The 20,842-nt window shown below is 38.0% G+C and overlaps 1 protein-coding gene across 1 annotated transcript in view; it reads left to right on the top strand.

Moving 5' to 3' along the window:
• The window catches only part of eif3hb (eukaryotic translation initiation factor 3, subunit H, b), a 69,554-nt gene that overhangs the window by 12,707 nt on the left and 36,005 nt on the right, over positions 1 to 20,842 (top strand). Inside the window, exon 2 of the mRNA XM_065290739.1 lies at positions 1,420 to 1,576. Coding sequence (XP_065146811.1) covers positions 1,420 to 1,576 — 157 coding nt within the window. The remainder of the gene's footprint in view (positions 1 to 1,419; positions 1,577 to 20,842) is intronic.

Here is a 20,842-nt window from a genome sequence, read left to right on the forward strand (position 1 = left end):
CTATAAATCCAAAACCAATGCATCTTGATAGTTTTCATCTATACATTTAGGTATGTACACAAAGTTAGATTTTTTTTCTTAAGGATTTTATTATTTACCACCTTCAACAATTATTAGTTAAAAACAATGAAATGATACAATCGTCTGAATTTTGTAGTTACCAAAAAATTTGCATTCATTTATTTGTCAATCCGCCACAAATCAAAATTGACCATCACAAATAGATGTTTGCACATCACGTTTATTGCTACCTCTACCTGACAGTTTCTGTAGAAAACACCCTTGGCGTCAGTCAACGCTTTCCTCTAAGTTGCAAAAATGCCGTGCATATGTGTGCACATCACGGATGTGCTGCAGTGGTGCCAGATGTACGATAATTATTGTATTTGTACCATAATTTTTACCTCTGTACGATCAATAATGGAAAAAAATCCCATAATGTACAATAATTTCCACATTTTGTGACACCTCAAATGGTCGTGCAATCATAGGGCTTCTATACTTATTGATCTATCTGTTGATCCTACGTCTACCATCGTAATTGTGAGGAGAATGCAAATGCGTGTAATGCATGGTTTTGGCTAGAAGGGATACAGCTATGGCCTAAATCTCGCGAGATGCTGGTTTTAGGGTTAGGTTTGGGGAAGGATTAGACTTAAAAACTGTACTCATTCGGCGAGATTTCATGTGATTTCGGCAGTTGCTGTTTCCCTTCTTGCCACAACTCCATCTTTTCTTACGTTATGTCTTCCGGGCCAAGCATCGTTGAGAATGACTCTTTCTTTTTCCAATTGTTTTGACTCTCTGACACTTAAAGGTACACTTTGTCATTATCTATGGGACTATCTATTTGATAATTTTTTTTTTACAAATGCCCTAATTTTGACGTTGTAGTACGATACTAAAAAAAGGGAGTTTGGGAACTTACAACAAATCATAGATGATAACAGGTTTGCTCGAGACGGTGCAAGCACGAAGGTAAAGGTAATCTTGCGTTTAGCATTAGCGCTGATGTGACGATTCTCTCACACCGATCAGTGATCTTCAGTGTTTACACATCACGTTTCAGTATCAGCTCAGCGTGCTTTGCATTCCAACCGAGGTGGTTACTAAAAAAAGTATCGGATACTACGTACTGTACCCAGTGAAAAGGCCCCCAAAAGTAAGCTGACCTGACCCGTTGGGTACTATGCAATGGAAAAGCAACATTAGTCATGCTATAGCACCAGTTATGGTTCCACATAGGTGGCTCCCCTATGATTACGAGCCAGTGTGTCATTTTTAGTGCTGTTAAGCACCATGTGTAGACGACATGTTTCGTGCATTTAAGCCTTTACATCATGATCAAACTTTTCAAACTCTTTGTCGGATGGTGTAATACTTTGCAGATCTTTACTCTCATATCTTTCTGTATTTTAGGTGGTGTTGAAGATCATCAAGCATTACCAGGAGGAAGGTCAGGGCAGTGAGGTGGTGCAGGGGGTTCTGCTTGGGCTTGTGGTTGAAGACAGGCTTGAGATCACCAACTGCTTTCCTTTCCCTCAACACACTGAGGATGATGCTGACTTTGATGAAGGTGAGTAACTAGGGATCATTCATTAGTGCTTTTTGATGATTATGTTTCTAAATGACATTTTAGCTACAGTTAATAATCTGGCATTGTTGTCATTCATACACTGATTTGTATAGGATTGGGGTCTCGGTAGTTGCTAAATTGTAATTCATTGTAAGATGATAAGATTATGCATGGAATTAGATTTCTCATGAGGACCCTCTGTTATTTTAAAAACAGTAGGATGATGAATTACATATCATCCATTGTGTGCATGAACACAGAGAGTGTTGGAAGGAAACAGAAAATAAACACCTTGTGATCCGATAACTGAAGTCTCACAGGAAAGTGAGAGACAGTCTGTTTCAGACATGAATAGGTTTTTTTTGTGTCCTGTCTCCTTTTCTTTTGTCTTGGTGCTTAGCATCTTGAGCAGTCACATCGGCATGACTGTAGCAAACCACATTTCATTTAACTGCAACTCTTAGCATTTGCTCAGTTAATGAAGCACCTTTTCCAGACCTTTGTGTTATCTACCCTAATCTTTAACCAAGGACGGTTTCTGTCACCTGGCCCCAAAATCTCTCATGCTTCATCGGGTCCAGGCCTATCTTACTGTTGAGTCCCCTTGTAGTTTGTCAGGTATTAAACTCCACAAGAAGTGCAGGCTTTTGTATTTTGTTTATCACACCCACTGAATCTGTCTCAGCCTCTGTTTACTGCCTGCCAGCATGTTTGTGATCACGAAGGCAGAAAAACATCACAGTCAATGGCAGTGCTAGTAAACGATGAAGTAAATTGCGGTGTAATTTAACAGAAACTTGTATCGGAGTGCAGGTTTGATGCTCTGCTTTTATAGGCTAGCAAGAACGCCTCATCAGGCTCGCTCTGAAAAGGAGTGAGAGCGTTTTGGTTTCGGCATGGGGAGAGACACTGTGTGTTGTTTAATTGGATATTACACCCCGTGCGATCACAGGTGAGGCGGGCCATGCGACATGGGATGAATATTGACTTCGGTGTTGTGTGGTGCAGACTTGATTTCTGTTCAACGCTTTAATCATTACTGAGCATGTATATAAAAAATCTGTCTCTTTGCCTGTGTCTTTATGATCTGCAATGGTAAGCTTATAATAATGATTTATAAGTTGAGCTGGCAGGTACAATTTCACAAATCCTTCAACTTAAATTCAACCTACTTAATGAATTGTTACAGAGTCTATAAAAAACCCAACTTAAGTATTTTTTTTGTCATTAACTGTTTTCTACATAAAGTCAACCTACATAATGTAAAGAGCATTTTGTGAAAAATATCCTTGATATCTTTAATATTGAATGAGTAAGGCCACACCAAAGATTGAGATCTAAGTAAAACAATGAGTGAAATCAAACTTAGATGGTCCTAGTCTCAAAATTAGATCAAGACTTTAGCCTGGTTTTCACAGATAGGGTCACAATTTCACAGTCCCCATTTTCACAGTTACTTGCCCTTTCATGTTTCAAACAGAGATGGCGATAGTGAGGCAAATAAGATTTTGAATGGTTCGATTTCGAATAATAGAATATTGCTTTTGATCGATAAAAGCAAAGTGTAGCACCATTATTAAACAGTTGTTTTACTTGTTACAACTTTTGTATGGGGAACACATCACTGTAAAAATTATTTTTGCACTTACATCTTGGAAGTGCAAGTCATTTCCACTCGATTGACTAGTGGTGAGTTGCTGTAACTTTTGTAAAATATAAAATAAAGTTGACATAACTAAAGCCAATTCAACTTGATTTAATAAGTTAATGGAACTTATCACTTGTCAAGATGGTTTAAATGACTTGTAAATCCTAGTTGATTAAACTTAAAAACATGCAAAAATATTTGTACTTTTAAAATATTGTTTACTATTAACTACAAATATCACCGCACTCATAATTTACTGCTTATTAAAGGTAGGGTAACATATTTGATCCTGAAACATTTTTAGTTATGCTGGTTAAAAGTCTCCTCACATCCTGATAGTAATCACTGTGTTAAGTTGTTTAAATGTATTTGTAGAAATTTATGTCATCTGTGAAAGGCGTAGGACCAAAAAATGTTCAACAAATCATAGATTTCGGTCCGAACGGACGTTTCCTTTTTTGTCCCTCATACGTAAGCGTAATTTGAATGCCCACCGCGCAGCGAGTCCACGCAGACACCATACGTCATCGGCGCGTTCACGTGCGCTCATCTCCTGTCTGTAAACAGCGAGAATGGCAAACTTTTCTGCTGAATTGACAACCTACACAGGAGCCACAAAACTAAAGGCATCTTTTATAACAACAACAGCAAAAACTGCCTGGATCAGCAAGAGCAAAAACTCAAATTAACATCGGTAAATTTACTGCTTTACCACGAGATGAAAACAGCTGCAGGAGGCAAAGGGTCTGAAAGGGTCGTTGCACTGTTTATTTTGGTAAGGTAGGTACGCGATATGTTTGTATTGAGATGGATTCAGATATTCTACTTTGATGAAACATTGTGTTGCTTGCTTATGAAATTTGTGTTCGTTTACGGATTAGCATAACGATATAGTTACTACGTCTACACAACCGAACGTGTGCTTAAATGAATTCTGATGTAAACCAGTTGTTTATGTTGGTTATTTTGGAAGTGTTATTCACTTTGTACTGCAAAGTTTTCTTACTGCTGAATGAGACATGAGATGTGACCGTCTGATCTGTGCGTGTTCATGTGTTATGACTTTGGATGGCGATTTGACTTGAGGGTGGGATCGGGATTTTATTGCTAGGCGGCTACCGTTAGCATTTTTCAAAATGTGTTACCCTACCTTTAAAGGAGACATATCATGCTAAATCCACTTTCTTGGCTCTTAAATGCATTTTGTTGTATATTTGTAGTGTTTATAAGTACATAAAAGTTGAAATTAGTCTCTTCAGGTGCTTTGTTGATATCTTTATATTCTGTTTTGGTCATATTTTCCAACCGGTTCTGATTTTTCTATTATCTATTACGTTTTTTGAACAATTACTTCACAGTATTTGCAGCGGAACTGCTAAATAAGGACATCGACTTCCAGCCCAACACTACGAGCAATTCGCCATTTTATATTTCTCGCTGCGATATTGTAGTCCAAGCTCAAGGATGCAGAAGTTACGAGAGCGTAAGAAATGTACTCACATCTGTGGGTAAAGTCATTTTTGTGTGCCCGAGGCACTTTAAGGATAACTACTTTAACAATCTCCGCCAGTATAAAGAAGGATTTGCCGATAGACTTCGTCTGATTGAGGGGTCAATTACTTCTTTCTTTGGAGACGACGAGCAGAGCACTTCGGTAAGCAGTTTATAACTTAAAGTAAAAAAGTAAAGTACACGGTGGTCATGGTTTAGCAGTGCTGTTTCTCACTCCGAAGGCTGCAGCCTGCGGAGATCGCTTTTGGGCATCAAGCCTGGTTTAAGTTAACTGAGCATCACATTTGCAAGTCATGAGAATATTACAACAACTTACGATTAACTAAGAATAATAGTAAACTTTATAATTGTTAATATTCTGAAATAAGACCGTCTTGATGACGTATGCAGCCTAGATATGCGACCTCCGTAGGCTGCAGCCTCACACCATTGCGATACCTCCATATGAAGACGTTGTTCTGCAGGTTCGTCGTCTTCATTTTCCTCTCAGTCCGTTTCCGACTCTTACGCGAACATATAAGGCTGGATGGACAAGTCTTCCGTTGTTGACATTTTGTGAATAACGAGTAAATAAAAAGTTTCTGTGCAGCTAGATAATCGTATCTCTGCTATAAAACTACAAAAATGGCCGAACGGGGTGGAGTTTAACCGAGTGTCACCTCTGCAACCTGGAGAGGGGGCAGGGTATGACGTGCATTTAAAAAGACAGTACCAAAACGAGTTGCTCTCAGATGCACATCAGAAAAGGGGTAGAAAGGGGGCCTGTGGGGCTATAATAATGAGGAATTCAGACCCAAGCATTGCAGTTTCGCTTTACATAGACCACAAATAGATGATTGTAAAAAGGACAGATTTAAAAGCATGATATGTCTGCTTTAATACTTAAATTTAGTAAATAGGGATGGGATGGGATGGTATGAAAATGTGATTATATGATTATAGTGATCAAAGTTATCACGGTTATCAATATTATCATGGTTTTGTTAAAGTAAGATGGAAATGTTCAAAAAGAACTGATACACACACTGAAAACATGTTTTATTTTTGAAAATCACAATTTAATATTTAATGTCCCTGAAATTATTTCTGTGGTAAAAAAAATGAATAAATCTGTCTAAAAAGTTTACCGTGAATGAATACAATACATTATCCCTAAATGCCTTTTTGTGCAAAAAACTATATTGCTTGTGCGCGCCTGCGTCAAACTGTTTCTGGCTGGACAGGATTTACCTCGAGTTTTCAAAATCACGGTAATCAAATACGGTTGTAATGATAATACATGTTAAACGATAATACTAACCGTCAGGACATTCTATTGTGGTTAGTCGTGAAACCGGTAATCGTCCCATCCCTAGTAGTAAAATATGAGTTGTAGAGTTAGTAAAGTAGTAAGTGTATGTATTGGGTAGTATTAGGGGGCGTGCACACAAAAGCTTTTAAAAGCGGCTGAAAATGCCTGGAGTACGCTGAATGCAGCTGTTTTTTCTGCTGAGCGCCAGCTTTTTCCAGCTGAGTGTATTGGTAGCTGTGATACTTCTGCTTTGTTTATCGGTCGTTATTATACAATGCGCCGGTTGGTTGTTGTAGTAATGTCCCGCCCTCCTCCACTGTGATTGGACGGCCGTGTGAGAACTGACATTGAAAAGCGAAGCTTTTCACCCAATGTTGAATCATTTTCAACTCTTGGCGTTCAGAGCTGAGCGCAGAAAAACCAGAGTGGAGAAAACCGCTAGCTGCTGGCTTTTTTGAAAAATGCCAAGCTTCCATTGGAAACAATTGAAAACATACGCTGGCCTCGGGTGTACAATATGGTCATGCAGAATAATGCATAGATATCTGCTTTGCTTTACAAGTGCTGTTAATCAGCCAATATGCAAGCAAATAGGCAACTAGCTAAAGGTAGGAATCGGTTCCCATTAAGTGTTGCCCATTACATGTTGACTGTTTTCAAACAGGTTTTTTTGAACTATGCACATCTTGCATTTGAATGAACCTACAAATCTTTTTCTGCAATGTACTCTTTTCTGTTAAACTGGGATAGAAGTAAGTATTTAAAAAAAAAAGTACACTCTTCAGCTTTATTTGTACTAATTCTAAACAAGAAACATTTCTTACTAATGCCTCCATTTACAACCCAGCCTTAGGGGATAGCGTGTATCTCCCAGTAGTATACATTAACTCAGTGCTTCTGTCTTTGCCTGTGGTGTCCTCATAGTTCATTTATTTTCCTCCTCTGCTATAGGGTTTGTGATCCCCATCTTGGCTTGTTTTTCTCTTTTCACTGTCTTTAGCCTCTAGGCGTGTGCCTGACAAATTATGGCCCCTAATGGAAATTTAAACACCCCTCGTATGCAATGCAAAAAGCCTTGTGCTGTACTGGCTGCAGAGAGGTGTAAATTTACTCTTTAATGAGCAGTCATGGCTTTTTTGCTTGTTTTTCCTGCGAGGCAGCTGCTTTATTTATTGCTGAGTTTTTAAAGGTGAGTTCGCCTCTACTTGTGCGCGAGTGTTTCTTGTGTCCACAAGGGTTTTCATTTTTAGCCATTATGAAAACCCACTGGTGACCTTACATGACTTCTGTCACTCTGGTTCTCTTTACTCTATTTTTACTTGGTGTTTGACCGTCACACACAGACCAGAAGTCTTTCGGGTGATGTGATTGAGTCTTATCTGATGGAGGAGTGCAGGTTCACTTCAGAGAGACTCAAACAGAGGATGGAAGTCCTATAGAGAGTAATACAAACATTCAGAGAGATAAGCTTCGCCTTCCATTTTCGGAGTGCGAGACATTTTAGCTTGAAATGTTTTTATTATCTTAAACTATGTTCTCACTTTAACACAGTAACTTTTTATTGATTTTCGACACATCTTATAAAGTTTATAACAGATGATGTACAGTCAGTTGGAGGTTATCGCAAAATAAACCTGACAAGGAAGTGTGCCTCGGGGTCTGCACTTTATCCTGCATTTAGTATAACAAACTACTTCTATTAAATATGAGATTAAATATTTTATTTAAAACATTTTGTTACCACCAATAAAGTAGAACATTGGTGCAATATCAAAAATCATAAATATATGGTATATTTATGATTTTTGATATTGCACCAATGTTCTGATATTTTGATATTTGATATTTCCAGGTGCAGAACCAATAATCATTCTCGCAGGGTTCCCTTTTAACTTTTCAATTGAGAAAACGCAAGTTTTTACTTCAATCCATATGTTGTTCACTAGGTGGCGCTCTTACTCAACTTATAAAACACTAAAGCATCCATGATTTCAAAAGCAGTAAAATACTCCATTAGGGTTGTCACTTTTTATTCGGTATTCGAATATGCATTCGAACATGACGTGAAATATCCGTATTCAAACTATAAATAAACCATCCAGTTTTTTAAATTCCACGTGTAGCGCATTTTTTACAGTAACGTAATAGGAAGGAGGCTGAGACTCCTCCTGAGGAGGCACCTAGATATTCGAATATATTCGGATACATTGCATGATATTCGAAATCCGTTCGAATTAGATTTTTCTCAAAAGTGACAGCCCTATACTCCATGTATGTTTTGATTATCCCCCTGAATCCAATTTCTAATAAAAGTCCTTTACAAAAATGCAGTTATCTGAGCCTTTTGCTCAAAATGTTGTGTTTTTGAAGAAACCTAGCCATTTTTGAGAGGTAATAAAAAGCTAATGAAGATAGGATGAGGTAAGCAGATGGTTTCATTTGATATTTTGAATTAGGGATGCATAACGATTAATTGCAATTAATCTATAGCAGAATTAAAGTTTTTGTTTACATCATATATGTGTGTGAACTGTGTATAATAATGATGTATATATAAATATGTAGACATGCATGTATAATTTATAGAAAAAATATATATTAAGTATTTATATATAAAACATTTATACTTAAATATACAAATGTATAATACACATGTAAACATTTCTTAAATATATACATGCATGTGTGTGCATTTATCTATACAAAGTTATTATACACACAGTTCACACACATTATACATCCCTATTTTGAATGTTTATATATTTAAACAAAAACATTTTCTGGAATGCATTAAACTTTTGTGAAAATCATAAAAAGTGCTGGTGCTGGCTTGCAGCTTTTTTTTTAACGCTGGCAGGGAAAGAGTTAAAGTGGAACAAGACTAGGTGGTGTTCATTATTTTATTCATTATATTTTATTCATTATATTATCTTTTAAAAGTCATCATTCCATGAACTTTTTTCAGACAAAACGCTTCTGCATTTTTTGCATGAATTTATCAAATCAAACTAAGGCTGTGTTCATACGGCCAGGTGTTTTTTATAACCATGACTTTTTTTTTATGGGGTTCGGCCGTTCGTCCACACAGAAATGCAGTATCAGGTCACTGAAAACGAAAAATTTTGAAAATCCTCATCCTGGCAGGGGTTTTCAAAATGTTCGGTTTCAGTGACCTAGTACTGCAGTGTTGCAGTGTTTTCGTGTAGACAGTAAAACCGGGGTTTTTGCTTCTGATTGGCCACAGTGGCTTTACGATTAGGGTTATATCACCGCCTGCTGGTGTGGCTCTTGACAGCACATGATAGCGTGTTTTTGCGTTTTCATGTAGGAGGAGATTTCTTTTAAACCGAGCGTGTGTGAATGGGATTTTTTTTAAACCACAGGAGGAAAAACTCCGGTTATAAAAATTCAAGAGTCATTGTGGAATAGGCCTAAAGTTACTGTAGTGTCTGTTATATCAAGTCAGGGTGTTGTTTTTGTGTACATAGGCAACCATGACATAGGCAATTATGAATTGATTCATGGATGTGTGTCAGTAGAAATGGTAGAATATCTACTAGTAGTGTTACAATACATCGATATGGATCAAAACATCGATTTTGTTTTTAACGATCCGATGCCACGCATAAAAAAAAGTAATCTGCTAGCGTCAGCAAGTAAATGCAATGGAGCAACAAAAGCGATTGTAGCAAGAATAAAGCGAAGAATAAATGACAACAAAGTCCTTTTAAAGTGGTTTATTTATATAACAAGCTAAATAAACAACAAGTAGATTACCTAGGAAACCAAAACATTTGTTATTTTCGACAAAGTATTTGTTTAAGAGGTCAGTTTCAGCAACTAGTCAGAACATTAAACAAACAGAAACCGGAAATAAAGTTCAGACGTGCGCCCGATGAAACAGTCTATATTCAGTAAATAAAAAATATGATGTAATATGTTAACAGTATTTATCTGTGTATACAAAAAATGCTCATTTTAATGTGTTTGTAACGTAACCATCATAGCAAAGTATGTAAATCCAATATTAAATTTGATTCATATATTTTGGGTCCTTGCTCCTCCTCTGGTTGAGGACCTCTGGCCTACATGTTTGGTGTGATATGTCGTGATCTTATAAGATGGCAGAAATCTTTACTAGCTCACCCAACATGCAATTTTTTTTTATAAATCAGTAGGCGTGTTGTCATTCTCCATTTTCCAGAATGTTTGAGGTGTCTGTTATGATGCAAAAACGCTGATTTTTGTTGTTTGTTGGGGACCTGACAGTTATGTTTCTCCACATTAAAAATGTAATGGTAAACTTGAAGTGTTGATGTTTGTTGAGGCTGTGTGTACAGCCTTTGGGTGCAAATTTTTATTGCTGTTATTTTCTGCCTCATCTGGCTGTCTATTCTCTGCTCCTCATGTTGTTTAATGTGAATGCCGTTTTCACATACCATATTGCAATCCACAAGTCACAGCATCTCAGTCGCAAGTTCCATCAACACCACATACAGTTATATCAAAACAAGGCTTCAGTTTGCAGCGTGGAAATCTTGTTTTCAAACGATGTGTCAGGAGACAGCGTAGTAAAATGAGTTTTTGCATGGTAACATCTGGGTTAATTATGTTTACACTTACATATTTAAATGTTTATTGTCAGGTTGAACTGTCGTCGTGTGTTACTTGCTCTTGTATTTATCGAAACAAGATGAGTCTTCTCATCGTGTTCTAGGTCGGCGATAAAGCAGTCAGCGAGATAACGGCAGATGTTTCCCCAGTCTCTGTTCCACGTAAATGCATCATGGCACATTGGCATGCCGAACGTCAGCATTTTCCACAAGAGTCGCTGTTTAGCTATTGTTCCGTTTCTTTTCCAAAGCTTCACCCCTGGGACTTTTTCATGAGCAGAATTTATCGGTAGTGGTAATTACAGATCTCTTAAGCCCCAGATGCTCGCGCCACATGTTTAGTAAAAATATTGCATCTTCGTGTCATTCGCAATGTAATTGAGCAACTAAATTTCTCTTACAGCTTTTTTTAAAAGGGGTGTGCATGGGTTTTTGGGAATGCTGCTGTGTATAAACATGAATTCTTTAAGCCATAACAAATATGATGGTGCTTTACAAATTTGTCTGAAAAAAATGTCTTAATTACATTACATTACCTAAGGCGCACATGCCTATGACAATTTAAAATGCATCCTCTGTGTAAGCTCCTCATTAATGTTTGGAAATGTCAGATTGCATTTTCTAGTTTTGTTGTGTTTGTTTGTGTTTACGTGTTGTATTAAACTAGATGCAGAACAACAGATCCACACAGAAAAAAGCAAAACTGAGAACAGTCTGTTGTTTATGAATCTCGATGCCCACTGACATGCATACAAATGCTTCATTATTGCTGGCCAGTGTTCCAATGGAAACTCTGCATATTTTGTGATGTTTGAGTCCCTGAGATAACATGTGTAATTCAGGTCATGGACCATCTATTAAAAATGCATTGAGAGGTATGCAAATATATATGTGATGTGCTGTTAAGATCGTGAATTAGGGCTTTGAAATAATATTTAACAAGACAAGCAAATGCTTCATCATGACACAACAAAGCAAATGTTTCATAACTACAATGCTTGTTTTGTGTTAAAAATAAAATTATATAGAAAAATACAATTTCTGCATGTTTGAGTACAATGATAGTTTCCTTATTCACCAAAAGGTGGCAGTATGGGACCTTTCAAAAGGACAAATGAGTGCATGCGTGAGCTCAGTGACTTTGACAGGGTGGGGGGTTTCGTCTGATAAACACATAAATAAAACTCAATAACATATTGCAGCTCAGTGCTGTCAGTGGTAATCCGCAGCACATATTTCTGGCAGAAAAATTGAGTATTCATTGTGGAAATGATCTTGTAGATTAACTTGGGTTCCAGGCAGAGGCGCGCCGAGAATGAATTATCCATTTAGGCTGTTTGTAAGTTTGTATTTTGTATATGAGAGGAACATTACGACTGTACCTACATGACAGGAGTGATGCATTTCTGAGTTAATTTCAGGTTGCTGAAATAAGAGGAGAGCCGTAAGCCATGGTTAACAGCTTGTGGATGAAGATAAATGAACGCTTTCGGGAATGTGTCAAGTGTTGTGCCCTGCATCCTAATATGCTTCCCAAATCTGATGTTATACAAATACAGTACAGATCCCCTGGAATACCAGATTAAACCAGCCCAAGATGCTCCGTTGGTCCGATTGCTTGTTTTAGGTTTACATTTATGCATTTGGCAGATGCTTTCATCATCCAAAGCGACTTACAGTGAATTACAAGGTATGCATTTTTGTATCTGTATACTTTGGGATTAAATCTGTGTATTTTTGCATTGCTAGTGCAATGCTTTACCAATTAAGGTACACGTTTTAGAGTCTGACCATCTAAAACCAGCAATGTATGCATGTCTGAGCCGTTTTATTTAACAGCATCAAGAAGTAACTGATTGTAAGACATTACCAACCGCATATACAATGGATTACTAAGGAAGTCTGTGGCTTTCTAGTTCGCTTAATTATTTAAATGCAGTCATTTATTAATCAAGCATGTCTACATATACGACCATTTCCATCAGATAAATGATGCTTTTGACACAGCTGCAGCTAAACCAAGAGAAACACCACAGCCACATGCCAGCACAGTCTAAATCTTAACAACCTTCATCATTAGCCACCTGCCCAGACACCAGACACATTGCCAAGCACATGATTTTCAGCATTCACGTTGCCTTTGCACATGTTTAAAACTGGCTGAAAGCTTTAACTCCTGCAGGTGGGAAATATTTTTGATATCCATAAGCAATTATTCCTATTTATTGACAGCTTTTTGCATCATCTTTCTTGGCTGCTATACATTTGATGGCAGCTGATAAACAGTGAGGAAAATAAGTATTTGAACACCCTGCTATTTTGCAAATTCTCCCACTTAGAAATCATAGAGGGGTCTGAAATTGTCATGGTAGGTGCATGTCCACTGTGAGACATAATCTTAAAAAAATCCAGAAATCACATATGATTTTTTTAAAACTATTTATTTGTATGATACAGCTGCAAATAATTATTTGAACACCTGTCTATCAGCTAGAAAGCTGATCCTCAAAGACCTGTTAGTCCTCCTTTAAAATGTCCACCTCCACTCCATTCATTATCCTAAATTAGATGCACACCTGTTTGAGGTTGTTAGCTGCATAAAGACACCTGTCCACAACATACAATCAGTAAGAATCCAACAATTTAACCTTGATATCTTTAATATTGACTAAGTCCAAATTTTCCGAAAGCTTCAAATCTCATAAATAGACTAAGACTTTAGCTTGGATTTCACAGACAGGTTCACAAATATTATCTTGTCAACCACACGTGCCAATAGAGTACATACGGCCCTGTGTCACAGCATTTCCTGTTTGGTTCACTTTCCAAATATCTTTTGAATACCCCGTTATGTGCTCTTGCTTGTTGTCTCAGAGCAGAAGAGGTTAAGTGTTGCTTGCAGGGACGGTAAGCAGTATTGTTAAAGTACATCCTAATGAGTTTTTGTTCAGCCAAGCGTGAACATGTCGCTCTGTGGAGGGCGGAGCACAGCCCCTTCGAGTCTCCTCTGCGGCCTGTGGCGAGGATTAGAGCTGTGGTTAATCTCCGGTTAGATCAGATCAGGCGTAGTGCCGCTTCACTGCTCCCCTGGGCACTATTTGCCACCCTCGCTCTCCTATAGCGTGAGCATAGAAATATTTGCTTTGAAATGCATTGCTCCACAGCTTGTCTCCACCATAACACAACCCCTTAGATTTTATTTTCCATTCACTCCATCCACCCTCCAGCAAGATTTCTCGACCCCTTTTTTCCTTCTCACCCAAGTTATCTTTGTATGGCCTGGAGGATGGTTTAAAGTTTGGACCGATGTGGCCTGCAGGACTGCTTTTTCAGTCAGTGTCTCACAAGCTGGGCTGTGTCTCACCCTGAGGCGAACCCAATTCAGGTCAGGGTCGGTGGAAAGCATGTGCGTGTTATTGTGCTTGTCGTCATATATCAGTGGCAAATGTTTGGGCATGTTTGTCCATTAATGGCCAAATAATCTACAAATTACTGCGATCGTGTGCATTTCCAGCTTTTCGTTTCTAATAATTTGACCCTTATACACTTAACAGTATTTCCATTAGCGTGTTTAGGTTTTGTGTTACCCGATGAATGGCGTTTATTTCCATCTAAGAAATGATTTCTGGCTCTCCTCATGTGGAATTTATCAGATTAGACACTTTAGATGAGTTTGTCTTGTACATTTGTGTGGCCGTAGTGCTCTCTGCATGCATACAAGTGTTAATTCAAATCCTGCCTAAGTTGATGTCTCACCTTCTATATTTGCATGCCTTCAATTGTGGGTACGGGCGATTTCTGGGCCAAGGTGTTTGGCAGGACTGGGATTTGAGCGTTTCAATAGATGTGCATGTCTGTGTCGAGAGATAAAGTTATCTGTGTCAGGCACACACTGGGCAAGCTCCGTCCCTCACACAGGCTCCTGAGTCGACAGCAGTTGTGGAACTCTGTGGTGTGGTTTAGGATGCTAAATGGGTTTGTTTTACGCAGCGGCAACAAAGTGCATGAGACTGCTAATGCTGCTAATGACTCGCTTCTCGCTCCATGCCACCTCCTCTGTCCTCCTTCACATCCTCCGCTCCGTTCTGCTCGTCGGCACGGCAACCGAACAAAGGTGAGGACCAGTGGGAGAATCAAGGACAAGAGGTAAAAGCATGAATTCTGAGAATGAGGATAATGGTAGCGATACAATGCCCTGATTTATAGTTTCAAACCAAAGGAGTTGATTTCAAAGAATGAATACATTTTATATACAGCATGGACTGTATACAGGCAAGGGATACAAAATCTATATTCTAAAAAGAAACATTTAGTGATTTAGAGAACCGTGCAAGGTGCTCTTCGATTTAAAAAATATATGTATGCATTAATAACCTTGGAATATGGAGAACATTATGGTCGGTAACACTGTGTACCTGCTCTTGTAAAATAGCCTCATGGTCCTTGGCAAGTATATGATCATGTAGAGCAATGATTGGATAAAATGACTTCCATGACTACCCTTACCATTACTGGCCTTTCACTTATTTGACAACAGTCATTGATGTTCAAAGTGCTTTTTCAAGCGTAAACTCATTTGAGCAAGAGAAATGGGGTTGAAAAGATGGCACACCAAACCATAATGCTTTTCCCTTAGGTCGACAGGGTTGTTACCGCAGGTTACACTCAACCCAGGGTTATATTGCGTTGGCCTTGGATGTAAATGGTTTCTATAAATTCCTGCTTTCTTGAGACTAGGTCACTTTAACAATGATTTATTTTGTGAAAGTATAAATATGAGGTTGCACTTGCAACTATCCTATAATATTGTCTATCCCTCGTTTGAGCTTTGACTTTGTGCTCCAACTATTTAGGTGTCTTTAAAACTCATTACATGCTAGCACAGTCCTCAATATAACATTAGGAAAGAAAGTTCAGTCCCTTATTTAAAAGATGCAGTAGTCTTAGAGGTCATGGCACAATTTATTTATTTGTTTTCAATGCCATTTAAGAAGTTGCCTGGAGTCCTTTCCAAGATGGCTGCCGGTGACTTCACTTTTCCTTAAGGGGTTTAGCTTAAAATTCTTTGTAACTTGTAGAAGCCGTTTCACATTTTCCTCTGCTACCGTGAAAAACGTAAGAATAGTTCTCATCTGGTTTTACATATTTAATCCACTTCTGTCTAAATCTCTATAAGATGCTCTGGTAGAGTGGAAAGTATCTTACAGTCTCATGTGAATTCGCTGCTGAAACTAAGGAGGAGCTAATTAGCGTTAAAGCAAGATGCTATTTATACGTGCAAAGAAAATTTGTGCTAAAGAGACTTGTTAATGTTAATGCTAAATAGTTAACAACTAATAGCTTACTAATGGTGTACTAATGAGCTGCTATAACCCACATACTCACAAATGTACTGTAGTAAGAGAAAATTCCTAAAATGTCAAGAAATCAACAAATGTTATCACGGTAACTCAGTCAAGGAGTAAAAGTAATGTGCCTTTGTCCTGTATCGCCAGGGGCTTGTTTATGTGAAACCGTAAATTTACAAGACTGTGTGGGTCTGTGGTTTTGTGAAGACATTGTAGAGTTCGGAACAAGGCTTTGGAAGACATCATGAACCTGCACAAACACTCTTTAATTATGGATCTACGTGTTTTTAGGCAACACTGTGGACAAAAATTGTCCCTTCTGGGGTTTGTAAGTTACGGAAGAGTAAATACGCCACCTGGCGGATAATAGCGGTATTATCGATTGACGGAAATACTCGTCATTGGCAGGGAAGCATTTCTCTTAATTGACAAGTTAACTCGTCAATGGCAGGGAAAGAGCTAAAAACTGAATTATATAGCCAACATACATATTCTTGTTACTCTTTATATTATCTGCACCGACCTAAAACGTTGACTATACATATTTTTTTTAGTAATAAAATCATTAAGTTATTGCATTCCATTGTGTTACACACACTTACGATATTTCAGTACTTTAGAATTTTTTGCAGACCTATTCCTCCAGGGGACTTTTTTACCGTTACAATATCTTAATCCCACCCATAAATTGTTCTTTGTTGGGTTTTCTGTTAACATCCATTAGAGGTGTGACACTTACTCCACGAGATGAGGTACGAGATTGGGTTCACGAGGAAGATTTTTACACTAAGAAATTCTCAATGATAAAATGTGTTAATGGGAAACTGAAATCACATAATTTTAAAATGTTTTAACTAATCTAGGACTGTCCCTAACAATTATTTTGGTAATTGATAATGAAGTAATTTAATTGATATTTTTAAGTAATAAAAATAGACCTAAGTGAACAATAACCTTCAAGATTACATATAATGATGATGCAATAATAACTGGTTCAAATAAAGTATCAAAACCAATAAACACATGGTTTTATTAAACAAAAAATTATTTTAATGTTATTAAAACCAACAGTAAGTCTTATAACAAATGCCGTAGTGCATAACAATGTTATTTTTGCTTTCATTTTAGATTTAGAAAATACTTCTGGCTAAACAATGTTTTAATCCATTTAAATCTTTAATATTAGTCTAATTCTTTATAATAAAAGGTGATACAATCACTGTAATTCTTGAGCAAGAACATCATGTAAACTCAGCGTACGGGCTTAAACTGAGATTAATGATTAACAAAAACAATGCGTGTCAGACATTGAGTTTCCAAACAAACACTATTGGAAACCCAAGCAAAAAAGCACACGTAGTAAAAGACAATATAATGCATGCACTGTAATTTTTTACCACAAACTCAACTTTATGCTGATATTACAAGACAGCATTTCACCTCCACGAGAAATCGCATCACCCCTACCATTCATACCTACTTAAATTGTATTTGTACATTTGACGTTTTAAGAAGTCAGGTGATCGCGTAACTTCTGGTGATCTATGGCTATAAAATACACTTTTTCTGCTGCATCCTTGTATTACACACTTGTTTGTTGCTCTTCAGGAGTACTAACTTTGTCTGAGTGCCTTGTCTTATTGGTTACGCTCAAACGGAGTGGGCCAAGTGCTACAAAAAACAGGCTTATCACCACAGGGGCCCTCCCTACCTTTCCTACGACAGGCCTCTCTTTTTAGCATCGGATTGTATTGTGATTCACAGTTTAATTTTTGTGTGGGACTCCTTGTGTCAAAAAATAGGCTGTCTTTCTCAGTGCCTGACAAAAAGTGGCAACTAAGTGATGGATATGAGTTTTCTTAGAGAGGCTTGTTTTGGTCATGCTTGGAAAGGCATCGGCACCGTGTTATCTCTTTAACATCTGGGAATCAGACATTCTTCATATTTCTTGCTCACAGGCTGAATATCCTTAGCCTGGTCCAACCAGACTCTCGTACATTCATTTCATTTGTACAGAGAGTCTGGCCATGCTCCATTGCAAAGCGTTACTTCCGTTTAGGAGGGTCCATTGTTGAAGTTTAAAACTATTGGATCTGCCCAGAGTCACTCAGGATCTGTCAAAGCCAATCGCTAACATGTGGTCGTGACGTATATCATGCACCGAAACCGTCCGTAAACAACAAGTCAGAATAATCAGACAAACAAAACTTAGCAAACCTGGTTCTTGCTCCGGCTTTAACTTGTGTATATTCGGCAGTTTTGCAACAACGGACCGAATAGCTTTTCTCACGTCTTTCTCCGCTGCCATTACTGAACTACAACTCAAACTGACGCACAACCTTAACGTCATCGTTCTTAGCCACCCCCATCTGTTCGCTGATTGGTCCTGCAGATTTTTGCAAGAGAAAACTAAACTCTACAGAGCTATCCCAAACGTGCTGCTGAAGCGAAATAAAAATTAAGCGGAAGCACGTAGGAGGGCGGAGCCAGGCTAGAATATCCTGGTTTCCCATTTTAGATTTTCTATCCCATAGTATTTCTTCAATCTTATTTATCTTCACAAACAATACAGTTTTAGTTCAGTTAGGGCTGCACAATACTGAGGAAAATGTGCTATGCGATTCTAATGTTGAATGTTGCGATAAATATATTTCTTGCGATATATTATTCCCCTAGATAAATGTTATTTTTATTAGCTATTTTTTAAAAATAATTTTGAAATGTAATTATCATACTGAAATAAACATCTTCTGATGTAATTAAATCTAAAGCATGTCAAAAACACAGTTTCAGGCATAAGTTTGTCGCTGTCATTGTCCTTGCTCGTCTCTTTTCCTGCCATATTTATTTTCCGTACTTTGAGCGCTAGGTTCACCTTTGCCCCCACGGTCTAGCCAATAGTATAACAGTATAAGACCTACTTGATGGGTATTTAGTAAGGCCCCTTCTGATTGGTTTAATTTGAACAATCTAAGCATGCAACACACAATTGATAGACACGTAAAATAAATGTAAGTTATCGCAGCCTTCAGCAATGTGGATATCGCATATACTGTTATCAATATTTTTTAATATAACCTGCCGCCCTATAGCTTCAGTCAGACAAACCAAACATTGACTTAGAAAATGTCCATATTTGACCCAACTATCGGTTTAAAACCACCCAGCATTTGGGGCTAAAACAACCTAGCATAGATTACTTTCCCCTACAGTTTAATTTGTCCATTTTTTACCCAACTATGGCTTGCTACTAGTGCTATGGTAGTATAAAAATACCAAATCCTCAAAATCCAGATGATTTCACAGTATATTTCTAATAAAAATACTGCAAATACACTAGTAACACCCTTTTGTTATAGCAAAGTCTTCAATTTTTCACAAAATAATGACTTTAGCTTGGTTACAGACAGGGTCACATAAGACATATCGCGTCAAAGCAAAATGAGTGATGTTATAATACTATTAGTTATTGCGATACTTTATCTGGTTTCGTACCGGAAGACATAAGATATTGTGACAACCCTGGTCTACAGTGACATGTGATGCAGAAACGCTTGATATATAGTGTCCTTGAACCTCGTGCCGTTGCTGCTCATCACCTTTATCTGTCACCTGCGTGTTATTTTTGCTGCGTTTTCACTTTTGGGCGCATGGATTTTGGCAGATGCATCTGGCTTTCGCTCGTACAACCACGGTAAACACACCCCCTCTGATTTATTACAAGTGTGATATTGAATCAATATAATGAATATGACCAGATCTCATAGCTCGAGACGGTGGGAGGGTGTAGGAACTTGCGAGCATGCAACGCCTCTATATGAGCTTATGGAGACCACCAGGGAGGTGCTGATCTGCTTTAGCTCTTTTTCTGTCTCTATCTCCTTGGGCAGAAGAAAAACCCTGTTGCTCAGTGGAAACTTGATTGGCAGATCGGCTTGTGATGTGCTGCCTGACATGATTTCTCTGGTGTAATTAGGAGGCAGGCACCATAAAGCAGGAAGGAGATATATACACCTCACTCCTCCCGAGGGGCATAGCGTGCACCGAGGCGGTCGGCTTGCTGAAGGGGTTACAACAGCTTAGTTTAGCCTGTCTAGCAAAGAGAAGCACCTAAGGACATGATGCTATCAGGTGTTAAGGGCTGACATGTATGGTTTGTGTCAAGCCTTGTGTCCTGTGTGGTTTAGATCTTATTTTACTCTTATGGAAACCATTAATGCTTTTAAGTGACTTATAGTGCATTCAATCTATAGATTTATCAGTATGTGTGTGTGTTCCCGGGGATTCGTGTTCCTGACAAAATGCTCTGTGCAACAATTTTATGCGTACGTATGCCTATGTCTAAGATCGTCTTCAGATCATACAGGTTCACAACTAGATGTTAAGATTTAATCGGCAACCAAATAAAACACTTACACTAGATGGCGCCATAACTCTTTAGCTAAGCAGTGATTTGAGTTTATGCACAATACCTTTATATGCAAGGTGCTGATTTAAAGCATGAATAGGGTCTTTAATCTTATAAATCTGCGTAGAGGTGTGCATAATACAAGTGTGACCTAGTTGAAGTGCACATCTTTTTTATTGACGAAATAGAGAGAGAAACTTGCTGTGGAAAAGAGCGAGAAAGAGAAAATCAAGGTCCGTAAGCTTTAAAGTGTTTTTTTAATGCTATCAAAGCTCTGGATTGGCGATGAGTCTTAACAAAGCTGAAGACTGTGTGGATATGACGGTACAGTATTATAACCTCAAGAGGAATCCATCCATATTCATACGATTTCAGCTATTAGGTATATCCATCTTAATGGGACGAGTGTATAAAAAGATGTTGTGTAAAAGGTATTTATTTGGCTG

Source organism: Paramisgurnus dabryanus, chromosome 19 (genome assembly GCF_030506205.2).
Source record: "Paramisgurnus dabryanus chromosome 19, PD_genome_1.1, whole genome shotgun sequence".
Classification (NCBI taxonomy): Eukaryota; Metazoa; Chordata; class Actinopteri; order Cypriniformes; family Cobitidae; genus Paramisgurnus; species Paramisgurnus dabryanus.